Source organism: Lepidochelys kempii, chromosome 23 (genome assembly GCF_965140285.1).
Source record: "Lepidochelys kempii isolate rLepKem1 chromosome 23, rLepKem1.hap1, whole genome shotgun sequence".
Taxonomy (NCBI): domain Eukaryota; kingdom Metazoa; phylum Chordata; order Testudines; family Cheloniidae; genus Lepidochelys; species Lepidochelys kempii.
Window position 1 is genome coordinate 1,624,139 of NC_136402.1, and position 14,971 is coordinate 1,639,109.

The window sequence follows — 14,971 nt, forward strand, 5'->3', positions numbered from 1 at the left end:
CGTGGGCACCAGAACCTGACACAGGATCCCGGCTGCCGTCGCACCGGGGCCAAACACAGAGGGGAAATCACCTCCCTGCATGTGGGTCCTGCTTCACCCTCCCCCACTCCCCAGGGCTTATCTTCACCAACGTGGCGGCAGCTGCGCCGGTTCTCCCCCAGCACGCGGTGGAACTTCGGCACGGGGCAGCGGAGCATGGCGGGGCGGATCCAGGAGGAGGCCCAGCGCCTGGCAGGGGAGCTTGGGAACACAAAGGGTAGCTGCTTCCTGTCTCACCTGCCGTCGCCGGAGCCCCCGTTCCAAGCGCCTCAGCCTGTTTACTATCTGCTCAGCTCTCTGCTCAGATTTCTCCCCGTGAACTGGTGGAACTCACTGCCACAGGCTCAGAGGCTCGTGTGGAGAAGGAGACCAGCCACCGGTTCATCAGCCAGGATTAGAGACAGCCAAGTTTAGAGCAAGTCCAAGGGAGGACGGATGGGCTCTGGGCTGGGAGTCAGAATGCCGCGGTCGGTTCCTGCCTCCGCCACAAGTTCCTGGTCTCTGCATCTCTCTTGCCTCGTATCCTCACTCTGTGCAATGCGGATAAGAACCCTGTCCTTTGTCTGTTCACACTAGGAGCTCTTTGGGGCAGGAACTATCTTTCACTGTGTGCCTGGGCAGTGCCTGAAGTGCCAGGGACCCCTGTTCTCTGTCATGTTCTGGGCAGCGCCCGGCGCGACGGGGCCCTGATCTCAGTAGCGGTCTGGGCAGCGCCCGGCCCGACGGGGCCTGATCTCGGTCGGGGTCTGGGCAGCGCCTGGCACGACAGGGCCCTGATCTCAGCCGGGGTCCAGGCAGCACCTGGTACGATGGGGCCCTGTTCTCGGTTGGGGTCTGGGCAGCGCCCGGCGCGATGGGGCCCTGATCTCAGCCGGGGTCTGGGCAGTGCCCGGTGCGACAGGGCCTTGATCTCAGCCGGGGTCTGGGTAGCACCTGGTACGATGGGGCCCTGTTCTCGGTTGGGGTCTGGGCAACACCTGGCACGATGGGGCCCTGATCTCGGTTGGGGTCTGGGCAGCACCCGGTCCAATGGGGCCCTGATCTCGGTTGGGGTCTGGGCAGCGCCCGGCGCGACGGGGCCCTAATCTCGGTTGGGGTCTGGGCAGCGCCCGGCGCGATGGGGCCCTGATCTTGTTTGGGGTCTGGGCAGTGCCCAGTGCGACGGGGCCCTGATCTCGGTTGGGGTCTGGGCAGCACCCGGCCCAATGGGGCCTTGATCTTGGTTGGGGTCTGGGCAGCGCCCGGCGCGACGGGGCCCTAATCTCGGTTGGGGTCTGGGCAGCACCCGGCGCGATGGGGCCCTGATCTTGTTTGGGGTCTGGGCAGTGCCCAGTGCGATGGGGCCCTGATCTCGGTTGGGGTCTGGGCAGCACCCGGCCCAATGGGGCCTTGATCTCGGTTGGGGTCTGGGCAGCACCCGGCGCGATGGGGCCCTGATCTTGTTTGGGGTCTGGGCAGTGCCCAGTGCGATGGGGCCCTGATCTCGGTTGGGGTCTGGGCAGCACCCGGCCCAATGGGGCCCTGATCTCGGTTGGGGTCTGGGCAGCACCCGGCCCAATGGGGCCCTGATCTCGGTTGGGGTCTGGGCAGCGCCCGGCGCGACGGGGCCCTGATCTCGGTTGGGGTCTGGCCAGCGCCCGGCGCGATGGGGCCCTGATCTCAGTTGGGGTCTGGGCAGCGCCCGGCGCGACGGGGCCCTGATCTCGGTTGGGGTCTGGCCAGCGCCCGGCGCGATGGGGCCCTGATCTTGTTTGGGGTCTGGGCAGTGCCCAGTGCGACGGGGCCCTGATCTCGGTTGGGGTCTGGGCAGCACCTGGCCCAATGGGGCCCTGATCTCGGTTGGGGTCTGGGCAGCACCCGGCCCAATGGGGCCCTGATCTTGGTTGGGGTCTGGGCAGCGCCCGGCGCGACGGATCCCCAGTCTGTGATGGGGCCGCTAGGTGCTACTGTAATACGCCTAATAATAATGATTAATCTTTGGGCCATAAGCCAACTGGATAGTAACCATGGAGTGGAAGAAGAAACCTCAGCAAGTTATTCCTGAATTGCCCACCAGGGCACCTTCCACTCTTCCAGCTTCCTCTAGCCCGGAGATGCTCTGACCTCCGCGGCTCGGGAGTCAAACTAGCGAAAGAGAATCACAGCCGTGTGAATTAAGTACACTATCGAATCAGATTTCAACAGCCTGACAGGCGAAAGCCTCCGTTTATAGCTCTGTAGATTATTCTTACAGAAAATGAGTTAAGAACTTCATGCAGGTTCATCACATGATTGGGGACTAACACAATAAAAGTCTCCTGGTTGGTCAGTAACGGAGATCAGTTACTAATTCACTCACACTGCATGGGAGCGTCACGGGCCGCAAAGAGACACATTACGGCGCCACTTGCGGCCTGCACGCCTGGGTCGGGGTCTCGCGGCTCCATAGCAGCTGGCCAAGGCTGCGGGGGGAGGAATTTCTGGGCTGGGTGGGCCCTGAGCCTCCCAGGCTGGTCCATTGCCCTGGCTCCTGGGGCTCCCCTGCCCTCTCCGTGGTGCTGAAAGTCCCAGCACCATTTGCAGCACGAATCCGCTTTCCCTGGGCCCTGTGGAGCTCTCTCCCCTTTCCCCCAGGCTCGCCCTTCGACCCCACCTTCCTCCTGGGCTCCGCCGGCTCTAGCATCATCTGCTGCCTCGTCTTCGGCAGCCGCTTTGGCTACAAGGACCAGGAGTTCCTCACCCTGCCGAGCTGCATCAACCAGAACTTTCGCCTGCTGAGCTCCCGCTGGGGCCAGGTGGGGCTGGTGCCAGGGTGGGACCGAGTGAAAGTCACCCCCGTGATGGATGGACAGAGAGGGCAGGGATGGACGGATGGACAGATAGAGGGGTGTGTAGGGGGGTGGATGGATGGACAGAGGGGTATTCATGGGGAAGGCGGGAGGGGCGGATGGACGGAGGGGTGTGTGGGGGGAAGGCGGGATGGGTGGATGGATAGAGGGGTGGGGGGAGGCGGGATGGATGAATAGACACACAGACAGATTCTCTTTGCTCTGGATTTGGACACGTGACCCCCCGTTTCGGTGTCCGGACCCACTGAGATCCCAGCTGCTCCTGGCTATTTTGCTGGCCACCCCCTGGGTGCTGGGCATGTGCCCTCACCAGCTCCCCCCGTGCCCGTCTCTTGCAGCCCTACAACGCGCTCCCGCCCCTCCTGGCCGCTCTGCCGGGCGGCCCCACGCCCAATGGGCGCGGATGCCCTCGAGCGCCTTGTCTCGGAGAGAGCGAAGCGGCCCCAGGACTCGCTGGGCCCCAGCTCTCCCGACAGCTACATTGACTGCTTCCTGCTCCAGACGGACCAGGTTTTGGAGCAGCCCCAGGGATGGCCCTGGGCGAGGGGGCGGGAGATCTGAGTTCAGTGCCCCCCTCTCACAGGCCCCCTGGATGACCCCGGGGAAATCCCAGCACGCCGGGGCCCTAATCTCGGCCGGGGTCTGGGCAGCGCCTGGCATGACGGGGCCCTGATCTTTGCCTTGGATGATGCTGTTTTGTATCGTCACCCCTGGTTCCTGTCGGTCCCTCCTGCTTCTGATGGAGCCTCTGTTCTTCCTTAAATCCACCGTCTCGTGTTTTATTGTAAGTGCTCCCCAGTGGCCTGTTTTCCGGGTGCTTTAAGGGAAAAGCGGTGAATGGTTGCTGCTTTGGGGGCAGAGCGGCTGCGATTTCCATGAGAAGTCGGCATCAGGGGCTGGCTAGCACAGGGGACTTGGGGCTTGGGGGCCACCTCTTGGGGCCCAGCCCAGAGGAGAGGCCTTGGATGGACCCCAGGCTGGTGCTGTTTGGGCACTCATGCCTAGCTGGCACCAGCAAGATCCCCGTCACTCAAGGCTGGGGGGGGTCACAGTCCTGGGTACCCCAAGAACCATCCCAGTCTCTGTTTAGCTCTGTGCTTCTCGCCCACCCCCCCAGGAAAAGCAGAACCCCGACACCGAGTTCACCACCAAGAACTTGGTCATGACGACGCTGGAGTTGTTCTTTGCCGGGACGGAGACGGTCAGCACCACCCTGAGATGCGGGATCCTGCTTCTCATGAAGTATCCTGAGATAAAAGGTAGGGCGGGGGGAGGTGCTAAGGTGCTGGCCTGGGACTTGGGGGCCCTGGGTTCAAGTCTTGGCCTTGCTCGGTGCCTCGGTTTCCCCATCTGTGACACAGAGATCACACTTCTCCCCTGTGCTGCGAAGGGGAAACCCATGGGTGTTTCTGACAGGGCTCAGGTCTGATAAGAATACGGGGCACGGGCCCCGGCTGGCGTGATTCGGTGCTGCAGTGAGTGATGCCAGCCGAATAGCAGGCTGCGATGGGGTGAGCTGCCCCTTTCAGGGTAGCGGTATCCAGGGTTAGCTCACCCCTGTTGTGTGCTGGGGCCCTTTAAGAGTTCAGGGTGCTGTGATAGCCAAAGGACGACAGGAGAAAGGCTCCCATCGGGTCAGCGACAGGTTGCGAATCCCGAGACGGGACTGGAGACAGAAGCTGCTGGGTTGGCAACACACAGCCCCGCGCCAGGAGGAGCAGGCGGGAGCCAGAGCAGCCCGGTGCCGCCGGGGAAGACCCTGGTGCAAGCTGTCCGGAGAGCGGGAGCTGCCCTGGGGGAGGGCAGAGATGTGCCCCTGGGAGCAGAGCGCTCGGTGCCACTCCAGAGCCCGGGGCAAGGTGAAGAGCAAGAGACGCATGACGATGCGGCGGCCCCAGCTGGAGGGAGCTGGAGAGGAGGCAGCCAGGCTACTGGGGCCGTGGCTCGGCGGGACACCCGAAGCAACACCAAGGGGTGTTGTGACGGCGGTCGCAGAAGCACCAGGTCCCCGAGAATCAGCGGGTGGAAAAGTGAGAGGAACGGGACCGCCGTCGCTGAGCGGAGAGCCAGCCGGGACACAATGGAGAGGACGGGGTCTCCTGCCCTGAAGAAGAGAAACGAGACTCTCCCATTCAGAGAGCAGGAGCAGCACAAAGAGGGCAAACCTGGGGGTCAGGGTGAGCTAGGGTGACCAGACAGCAAGTGTGAGAAATCGGGACGGGGGTGGAGGGCACGTGTACGTACTGGGATGGGGCGTGGTGGACTCCTGAGCAGGAGGCAGTCCTAACGAAGCTTAAACAGGGTCCCAGGCCTGTTTCAATAGGGTGAAAGGGCCAGACTGTCTAGTGGCCCCACAGATTTCTGGCCCCATGGAGGCCAGTGGAGCAATGCCAGATTACACCCCCTGGGAACTTGGCCCAACGGTACCCATCCAAACCTGCAATGTTGCCTGCAGAAATACAGTGGAGATAGGTTGGGTTCCCTCTCCCTCACACCAGTTTGAATCTGGAGTCACTCCATTGCTGGTAGCAATAGTAGGCTGTTATCTTCTATGTCACTGGGGTTTTGTATGTATGGGAGCTAGTGCGAGTGGAGGATTCAGGCCATCGTTCCCGCCACCCCAGCCTTTGGGCTCAGTCTTGTTCCTCTCGGTGCAGAGAAAGTTCACAAGGAGATTGACCAGGTGATTGGGCGGTCCCGCCTGCCGGCAACCGAGGACCGGAGCCACATGCCCTACACCGACGCCGTGATCCACGAGGTGCACAGATTCGCCGACGTCATCCCCATGAGCCTCCCGCACATCACGACCCAGGACGTCCAGTTCAGAGCATACGTGATCCCCAAGGTCGGGCTCCTGGTGCCAGGGCGAGGGCAGGGCCAAGGTGCTGGGGAACTCTGAGATCTCTTGCTGTCTCAGGACCAACTCTGCCTCCTCCAGCTCCTGGTCCATTGAAGTCCATGGAAAGACCCTCCGTGGGCTTTGGATGACTCTGCCAGACCATTTCACCCAGGCTTTCTCGGTTACCCACCATGCGATGCACTGGATTGGCAGCCTCGGTCCCTTCAAGCCATGTGCTGAGTCCAGCCAGCTGCCCCCTCCCCCCGAACCTTTGACATGGGAGGCGGGCACGTCAGGCATGAGGTAGGGAAGGTTCTGGCCAGAGGTAAAGCAGAGCTAATTGAAATGGGGGTGGGGGGACTGGGTTTTTTGTGTGTGTGGAAAATTTTGATGAAAACTGGGGAACATTTCAATTTTGGGGCAAAAATTTGAAACCTGAAAATTTTGGGCTGAGAACTGAGACATTTCAATCCCAAAAGGCTGCTGCAAAGCTTCATGGGAGATGTAGTTTGAGTGCCGCATGTCCCATTCTCCTCTACAGGCCAGGCTTCCTGATCAGACTACACCTCCCATGGTGTACCACAGCATCCCCTCTTGGACAAGGGAAGGCACTGCCTCATGGGAGTCCTTGGCCATGGTGCACCATGGGAGATGTAGTTTGGGTTCCTTATGCTCCCTTTCTCCTTTATAAGCCGGGCTTGCTGGTCAGACTACATCTCCCATGTTGCACCACCGTGTCCCCGCTTGGACGAGGCGAGCTGGTGCATCCTGGGTGTCCCTAGCCATGGTGCATCATGGGAGATGTAGTCCATCTGGAAAGCCTGGCCCATAGGGGAGAATGGGGACACGAAACAACCAAACTACAATTCCCATGGCTGGCGACCCACACGATGCTCTGACTGTCCCCAGCTGGTGTCCATCCTCTGCACAGGTGGGCGGTTGCTCTGCTTCACCAGATGTGTGCAGGGTGAAGGCCAACCACTTAGCAAAAGGGGATGGGCCGTGGGATGGAAATGATGGGAAGATGACCCTGGGCTCGGCTGGTGCCCCCCCCCCGCCCACGTCAAGGGGTAGGATGTGTTGGCCCTGTCTGTGTCCCGTCATCTCTCAGGTGGTTTTCTCTGTTACCAGGGCACCGCCGTCATCCCCTTGCTGAGCTCAGTCCTCTGGGATACAAGTCAGTTCAAAAACCTGGATGTCTTTGACCCAAGGCATTTCCTGGATGGGAGCGGGCACTTCCAGAAGAGCAATGCTTTCATGCCGTTCTCTGCAGGTAAGAGGTGTGTATTCACATTCAAGAGTGGGTGAGGCCTAGTGATTAGAGCAGGGGGGCTGGGAGCCAGGACTCCTGGGTTCTCTCCTGGCTCTGGGAGGAGAGTGGGGTTCAGTGGTTAGAGCAGGGGGGCCGGAGCCCAGACATCCTGTTTCCCTGCTCTGACTGTGTCCTGGTCTCGCTCAGAGCTGGGGCTGGAACCTGGCGCTCTGGCCCAGCTATGCCGCGTCCGTCAGTACTTACTCCTCGGGTTTCCCTCTAACCCCGCTTGCCATCCTGTCTCCTCTCCCAGGCAAGCGGGTGTGCGTGGGCGAGAGCCTGGCACGCTTGGAAGTCTTCCTCTTCCTCCCCGCCATCCTGCAGGGCTATACCTTGGAGCCGCTCGGCGACCCGGGCACCCTCGGCACCAGCCCTGTGGAGAGCGGGCTAGGGAACATCCCCCACCCCTACGAACTCAGGCGGCTCCCGCGCTAGAGTGCGCCCCGCGTCAAAAGCCCCCCATAAAGCCGAGGACCATGTGTGGTGCAGTCACCCCTACTTCAGAGAGGCTAGACCCCTGCCCCCCCTTCCAGCCAAGGTCCCACCCCTTCTGCCTAAGGTCCCACCCCACACCGCCCCTTCTGCCTCCCCACTCTCGCTGGCCAGCCTGCCAGTGCAGCCCCGAACCCCAGCCAGCCCGTCGCAGTCCAGAGGAGTCTCAAGTCCCCGCCAGCTGGCCGGGGTTGAGCTCTGAGCCTGGGCCACCCAGAGGAGCTCTGAGCCCTGCCGATGAGCCCCTGGAAGAAACACAGGGTAGAAAACAAGCCCTCATTAAGCAGACTGCTGATTTGTGTCACGTTCCTTCCTTGGGGTTCTCTGGGAGGAAAAGGACGAGGAAGTTGAATTTGATGTTTGCAGAGTTCTAGGAACCAATCTCAACAACCCCGACTAGCAGCATAAGCGAGACGAAGAGGCAGCATGGTGAGATTTTTATTGGCACGTGTCGTTAAACGTCCATTTCGCCGCCCATGCAAACCGATGAAAAAACCTGTACATCCAAATTCCCAGCTAGGCAAAGTCAGCAAGAGGCTGCGTGAGAATGTCTCGGAGCATGAGCTGGGCCCAGGTATCCACCAGGCTCTAGTTATAAAACCTTAGAGCTTTGAATCTCATCATCTATTGTCATTAAGTAATTGTTGTCTGCTTCCCCCCACTCTCTGACCTCCCTGCCCCTTATTTCCCACAACTGTGAAAATTTAAATTGATACAACTAGGGGAAAATGCTTAAAACCCCGCATTTTGAGCAACTGGGAACATTTACATTAAAAAAATGCTTAAAAAGAAACACCAATATAATCCATCAGAAGTCTAAGAAAAATTCTGCTAAGCCTAGATCTAAGAAGGCAAAGATAGCTTTGGAGGTTGGGGGGTTGGGGGTTTGGCGAACGTAAACGGGCGAATTGGTCAGTTCAACGACCAGCTGGGTTTTCGGAAGCCAGTAACACGAGCGCAATAGGAAATGACACGTCTCCTTGCCCACTAGCCTGGGAAAGTGACTTCGTTTCGGGTTTTGACTGAGTCCCTCACAACCAGGCCTCATGTGGGCTAATTGGTTCTTGGCTTTTGCTAACATCACAGAGGAAAAACCACCCGAAGCTAAAGCGTTAAGACAATCTTGTCACTGGCTTACCCAAGGGCTCCTTCTCCAGGCAGCTACGGTGATCAGCCTTTTAACCTACCTCTCCATCAGCCCAGGAGCCAGGAGGTTGGTACCTGGGTCAGTGGTTAGACACTGAATCAACCGGACTTTAGATTGATCTATTACCCGGTGCAGTGACATATTAACCCAGAGCTTTCTAGCCCGGCCAGCTGGATCATAACACCCCTTGGAAGCTGGAGGGAGTAGGGGAAAGATCTGGGAGCTGGATGGAAGGGGGAGACTGAGGCAAACCCAGGGGGGTGTGGTGTGAGAGGAGGGTCTGCAGAACTACAGGACGCATGGGAACAGGCCAGCAGGGTGTGTAGCAGGAGAGATGGTGGGAGGGATGAATGGATGGAGGGATGGAGGGAGGGATGGATGGCCAGCAGGACGTGTAGTTGGAGGGATGGTGAGAAGGATGGATGGCCAGCAGGGTGTGTAGCAGGAGAGATAGGTGGGAGGGATGGATGGATGGAGGAAGGGAAGGAGGGATGGATGGCCAGCAGGACACGTAGCAGGAGAGATGGGTGGGTGGTCCCATGTATCTCTAGCATATGGAGGTTTAGCCATAGTTCCATGCTCCGGTCCAGCAGGGAAGGAGATGGAGCCAAGGCTACCATGGCCAAGCCCCCCTCCGCTGACGGATGCTCAGAAACTCACCCCCTTTGCCCCCATCCCCATCTGTGCAGATGCGGGATAAGTACGGCCCGGTGTTCACGGTGCACCTGGGCTCCTGGCGGGTGGTGTTGTGGGGCTACCAGGGGGTGAAGGAGGCCCTGGTGGACCAGGCCGAGGAGTTCAGCGGGCGCGGGGGATGCCGGTGTTCTCTAAGGATTTCAACGGGCATGGTGAGCGCTCTCCTCCCGGGTCCCTGCTCAGCGTCTCTGGCAGCGTCCCGTGTGCAGGGGTGAAGGCAGCAGGGCGGTGTAGCGGGCAGGATCCTGGACACCTGGGTTCTGTTCCCCTCTCAGCCGCTTGATGCGGGCAAGTCACTTTATCTCTCTGTTCACTGCAGCCCTAGGCGGGGTCCTGGTGCTGTATAAACACAGAACCGACCCAAAGGGCCTGCCATCGCCATAGAAACTATGCACATTCATTTCAGGCTGACCGCAAATGAGAATTTTTTGGCAAACTGAAAACAATTTGAGACTTTCATGATGGGTCGCGCGGACTGATTCACTTCAGACTTTTCACCTTTAAAACGACTGAGAAGCCGTTGCTAACGGAAAAAATCAAACCGTTTTGTTTTGAAACTGTTTGTTCAGAATTTTTTGTTGGCTGGAACAATTTGGCGAATTCAGTGTGAATTCACTGCATGTTTCGGTTAACCCCCAATCTGCATATTTGGGGGAACATTTCATCCGAAAAATTTTGCTCTGCTTGAGTAGCTACTCTAAGAGTTTACTAGGACTGGTTGAAAACTTCTCATTGAAATGTTCTAGTCTGGCAATAAATTCAGTTTCTGACACCACAGATCTTTCTGGGGGAAACGTCTGCTTTCCTTGAAACCTTTTCTTTTAATGAGGAAAATTCTCATTTTTTTGGCAGCAGGGTTTTGACTTCAAACCTTCAGCTCACCTCTCAACTCCGTGAGTTTACGGAGTAATCCCATTCGCTGGCAGCAGTAGTAGGTTGTCATCCTATTAGTGAACCAGCCTTGAGGCAGGACACATGCTCTGCCAGGGTGTTGAATCAGCAGGGTGGGCCAATAACTGCAGCCACTGAGCATGTATCCTAAAGGACGGACCTTTGCTAACAGCACCCTTTAGGGAGGCCGGATGGCCTAGTGGATAGAGCCCAGGACTGGGACAGTCTGCCACTCCTTGGGTAACTTTGGGAAAGGCACCTCCCCGTCTGTGCATCCATTTCCCCATCTGGATAACGATACCGACCTGCCTTGGTGTGGCGCTGGAGGGGACGAGCTGGATAAGAGCTAGGCAGGATGGTGATGTTTATCTCTTTCTCCAGGAGAAGCAGAATCCAGCTACTGAGTTTTCCCTGGCCATGGCCACCTTCAACTTACTCTTTGCCAGGACCGAAACTACCAGCACTGCCCTGCTCTATGGCCTCCTGATCCTGCTGAAACACCCGCAGGTCCAAGGTAAGGCGGAGAAGTGGCTTAGTTGGGATTTCCCCATTCCCCTTGGGGAAAACCCCACAGAAAGCCCAGCTGTGGCTCCATTGACGTCAGTGGAATGAGGATGAGGTAAGGATTTGACCCCTTAGGGCCATAAATAGCCAGCAGTCAGCTCTCTGCCAAGGGCCGGGCCACCCCGAGACAGTGGCTAGGATTCTAGGGATCAGCCTGAGTTATAGTCCAGTAACGGCCCCGCGTGAAACGCTCGCCCAGCGCTGAGCTTTGCCCCCACAGTGAGGCTTCTAATTCCCCTCTCTCCCGCCCCCGCAAGAGAAGATCCATCAGGAAACTGACGCAGTGATCGGGAGGGACAGGATGCCGTACATGGCCACCACACTGCATGAGATCCAGTGATTCAGCGATATCCTGCCAATGAGCCTCCTGCATACCGTGACCAGAGACACCCGGTTCCAGGGGTACCTCATCTCCCAGGTGAGGCCGCCCGGGAGAGTGAGCTGAGTCCCATGTGAGTCCCATGAGGGGCTGGGCACACCTAAAGCAGTGATTGCCCTGTGGGGGGCTATGATCCGAATCCGGCCCTGACCCCACTGCAGTTGGTGGTGACTCTGGATTGACCCCAGGGAGGCTGAGATCAGAATCCTGCCTGGTCCCGCATTGCACTCACTGGGTGATTCTGGATTTACCCTGGGGGAGCGGAGATCAGAAAACAGTCCCACCGGCAGAGTCCCAGCGGCTAATTCTGTTTTTCCGCTGCTTTCCCAGGGGAAGTACGTCCACCCCCTGCTGAGTACTGTGCATTTTGACTCAGAAGAACATAAAACCCCTGAAGCTTTTGCCCCTGAGAGGTTTCTAAATGAGAACGGTTGCTTCAAGAAACAGAATGCCTTCATGCTCCTTTCCGCAGGTGTGTAGTTCTAGGTGTTGTGACGGGGCAAGGCCCGATGGCTATAGAAAAGTCGTGGGAGATAGATATATTAGCTCCAGGCTAAACAAATCCCTGGTACCAGGATAAGTGAAATGGCAGCTGCTCCAGGTCAATTAAGACACCTGGGGCCAATTAAGAACTTTCCAGAAGGCAGGGCGAACGCTAGGACACCTAGCTGGGGCTGGCTGAAACTAGTTTAAAAGCCTCCCAGTCAGTCAGGTGGGTGTGCACGTCAGGAGCTGTGGGAGGAAGTTGCGCTGTTGGAGAGGCTGAGCAGTACACACCATGTCAGGCACAAGGAAGGAGGCCCTGAGGTAAGGGGGAAGTGGAGCTTGAGGAAGTCGGGGCTGCTGCAGGGGAAGTAGCCCAGGGAATTGTACGTGTCATGTTTCTAAAAGGTCAGCTACTATTAGGGTCCCTGGGCTGGAGCCCGGAGCAGAGGGTGGGCCTGGGCTCCCCCCTTCTCCCCCTCCCCCGATTAATCACTGAGACTGGGAGACAACAGCGACTGTGCAAGGGAGGATAACTTCTCCTCACCTCCCTCGCTGGCTTATGATGAAAAAGGCTCAGTAGACTGTGACCCTTGTCTCTAGAGAAAGAAGGGTTAGGTGGAGGGTCATGGTGAGCCTCTGAGGCTAGCGAAATCCACCAGGAAACGCGGGACCCACGGAGGCAGGGACAGAGCTTTGTCACAGCGTCTGGTCATCAAGGAGCGCTGGGCTCTGGTCCTGGCTCTGCTAAAGCCGGCCCGGCTCCTCCGTTTGTTCAGCTGTGAAATGGGGCTAGTGCTTTCCCTCCCCTTCCTGCTTGGGAAGCCCAGAGGCCACGGTGGTGGGGGAAATGATCGGAAGTGGGGCGGGGTGGCTAAGGAGTGGGGCTGTTGCTCTCAGTTTATTTAGGGGCTTGTGAAAATTCCAGCTCAGCTGTGGTCAGTTTTCGCTCTTTCTACTGGCTGCTTCTCACCTAATGTAGATCCCCAGAGCCCCGTGGGAATGTAGGGCCGGAGGGGAACCACGAGGCTCCCGCCTCTGGGGGCTAGAAACTTTCTTCTCATTTCAAGCCTCTGTTGATTCCTGGCCTGGTCATCCCCATTTGTTTCTGGCCTCTAGCTTCAATAACTCTTCCCCCTCCCTGGGGTTTAACCCCTGATGGATTTATACAGAGCGGCCAGATCCCCCCCTGCAGCCTTCATGCTGCTAGGCTGGATGGGCCCAGCTCTTGGATTGTCTTTGGCTGCCCTTTAGGTCTGAGCAGTTTAGCCAACCCCCAGCTGGTTTCTGCAAGGAGGAGAAATCGAAGTCAGTGGACAGAGAACACCCACAAAGTCCTGTTTCCCAGCACGCTGGAGAAACAAGCAGCAGCGGGCAGTTTCCTGGCTCAGACATTCCCCTGTCTGCCCCTCCAGCGGGCTCTTTGCCCAAAAAGCAGTCTCTCTCTCTCTCTGATTCCTCCCAGAGGTCCATTCCCAGCTGGGCTCGTCTACCCAGGGAAACTGACCCGAGTCAGCCATCCCCGTGAGGAGCTATTCTGCAATTGCCCTTCCAGTCAATGTCGACGAGGGGTGAGGGGTGAGCGCTCACCTGCTATGCACTTTGGAGTGCCATGGGTTACAGCTGCCCTTCCTCCAGAAGAGAGGAGTGATTGCTCCTCGCGCTCAGCGCCGTAACTCCTTAACGAGCTCTGTGATTGTCTTTGTAATAAGGACTCACCGGCTGGCAGCACCGGGACCAGGCTGATCTGTGGCCCCACCGCAGAGCTTGTCGTCAGTGTACCTGGCTGATGGCCCCGGGGTCTGAGCCCCCAGGTTAGCCCAGCCCAGGCGTGAGCAGCCCCCCGGGGTGACTGTGTCCTCGCTGGTGCCACGCTGACCCGTGTGGGTTGCTAGGACTTGGGGGGCAGCTCTCCTGGGTTAATGCTGCAGGGAGCAGAGCTGCCCGGATTCTGTCCAGTGAACAGTGGGAGAGCTGGCTTGTCTGGGGCGGGGCAGGTGCTGGAGGAATACGGGTGCTGGATGGCCTTAGGGGCAGGTGCTGGAGGAATACGGGTGCTGGATGGCCTTAGCCTGCATTCACACCGCAAAGTGGGCAGTGGGCTAACAACGTGGGCTCTAGCCCAGGTGGGAGGGATTATGGGGAAAAGCCCCAGTAAGAGCCAGGACTGACTCAGCTGCAGCCCCAGCCCCCTAGATTGCACAGTGATTGCTGGGCCCGGCTGCTCGGTGCTGACGACGTGTTATTGCCCAGGGAAGTGGGTGTGTCTGGGCGAGGGCCTGGTCCGCATGGAGCTCTTCCTCTTCACCACGGTCCTGCAGCGCTTCGCCCTCAGCTCGCCCGTTGACCCCCAGCAGCTCAGCCTGGCCCCTGGCGTCAGCAATCTAGGGAAGGTGCCACAGTGCTACCAGCTGTGCCTCCGCCAGCGCTGACGGGGGTAGGGTTGCCAACTCTCCGATTGCAGGAAACCAAACACTCCTGCCCCGCCCCTTCTCTGAGGCCCTGCCCCTTCTCAGAGGCCCCGCCCCCTGTTCACTCCATCCCCCTCCCTCCTTCGCTCACTCTCCCCAACCTGCTTACTCGCTCATTTTCACGGGGTTGGGGGGATTGGGGTGCAGGAGGGGATGAGGGCTCTGGCTGGGGCTGCAGGCTCTGGGGTGCGGACAGAAATGAGGGATTTGGAGTGTGGAAGGGGGCTCCCGACTGGGGCAGAGGGCTGGGGTGAGGGAGGGGGTTCGGGGTGTGGGCGGCACTTATCTCAGGCGGCTCCCGGAAGTGGCCGGCATGTCCGGCTCCTAGGCATAGGGGCGGCCAGGCAGCTCTGCGCACTGCCCCCATCTGGAAGTGCTGCCCCTGCAGCTCCCATTGACTGTGGTTCCTGGCCAATGGGAGCTGCGGAGCTGGCGCTCGGGGTTGGGGCAGCGTGTGGAGACCCTTGGCTGCCCCTATGCCTAGGAGCTGGACATGCTGGCCACTTTCAGGAGCTGCATGGAGCCAGGGCAGGCAGGGAGCCTGCCTTAGCCCCTCTGTACCACCAAATGGACCTTTAATGGGCCACTCAGCGGTGCTGACCGGAGCTGCCAGGATCCCTTTTCGACCAGGCGTTCCAGTCAAAAACCAGATGCCTGGCAACCCTAGACGGTGGCAGGGGGTCCTCACAGCTGCCCCTTGGCCTGTTGGGATTGTTCCATCTCAGATTCACCTCTGAAAGGGTTTTCTGGCCTCCCCCAGCCACTCTGTGTAAAACAGATTTCAGTCGTAGTCTTGTGTACGCTGTGCTCCAGTGGACCCAGCCTGGCAT

General features: G+C 58.9%; 1 protein-coding gene across 1 annotated transcript; it reads left to right on the forward strand.

Annotated features, from left to right (window-relative positions):
- Positions 1-195: 195 nt before the first annotated feature.
- Positions 196-14,262, forward strand: LOC140902366 (cytochrome P450 2C42). The gene is made up of 7 exons (XM_078850350.1): positions 196-256; positions 2,350-2,901; positions 3,094-3,377; positions 3,985-4,126; positions 5,525-5,712; positions 6,838-6,979; positions 13,924-14,262. Exons 1-7 carry the CDS (start codon positions 196-198, stop codon positions 14,100-14,102), a joined length of 1,548 nt encoding a protein of 515 aa, XP_078706476.1. The 3' UTR covers positions 14,103-14,262.
- The last annotated feature ends 709 nt before the right edge of the window (positions 14,263-14,971 follow it).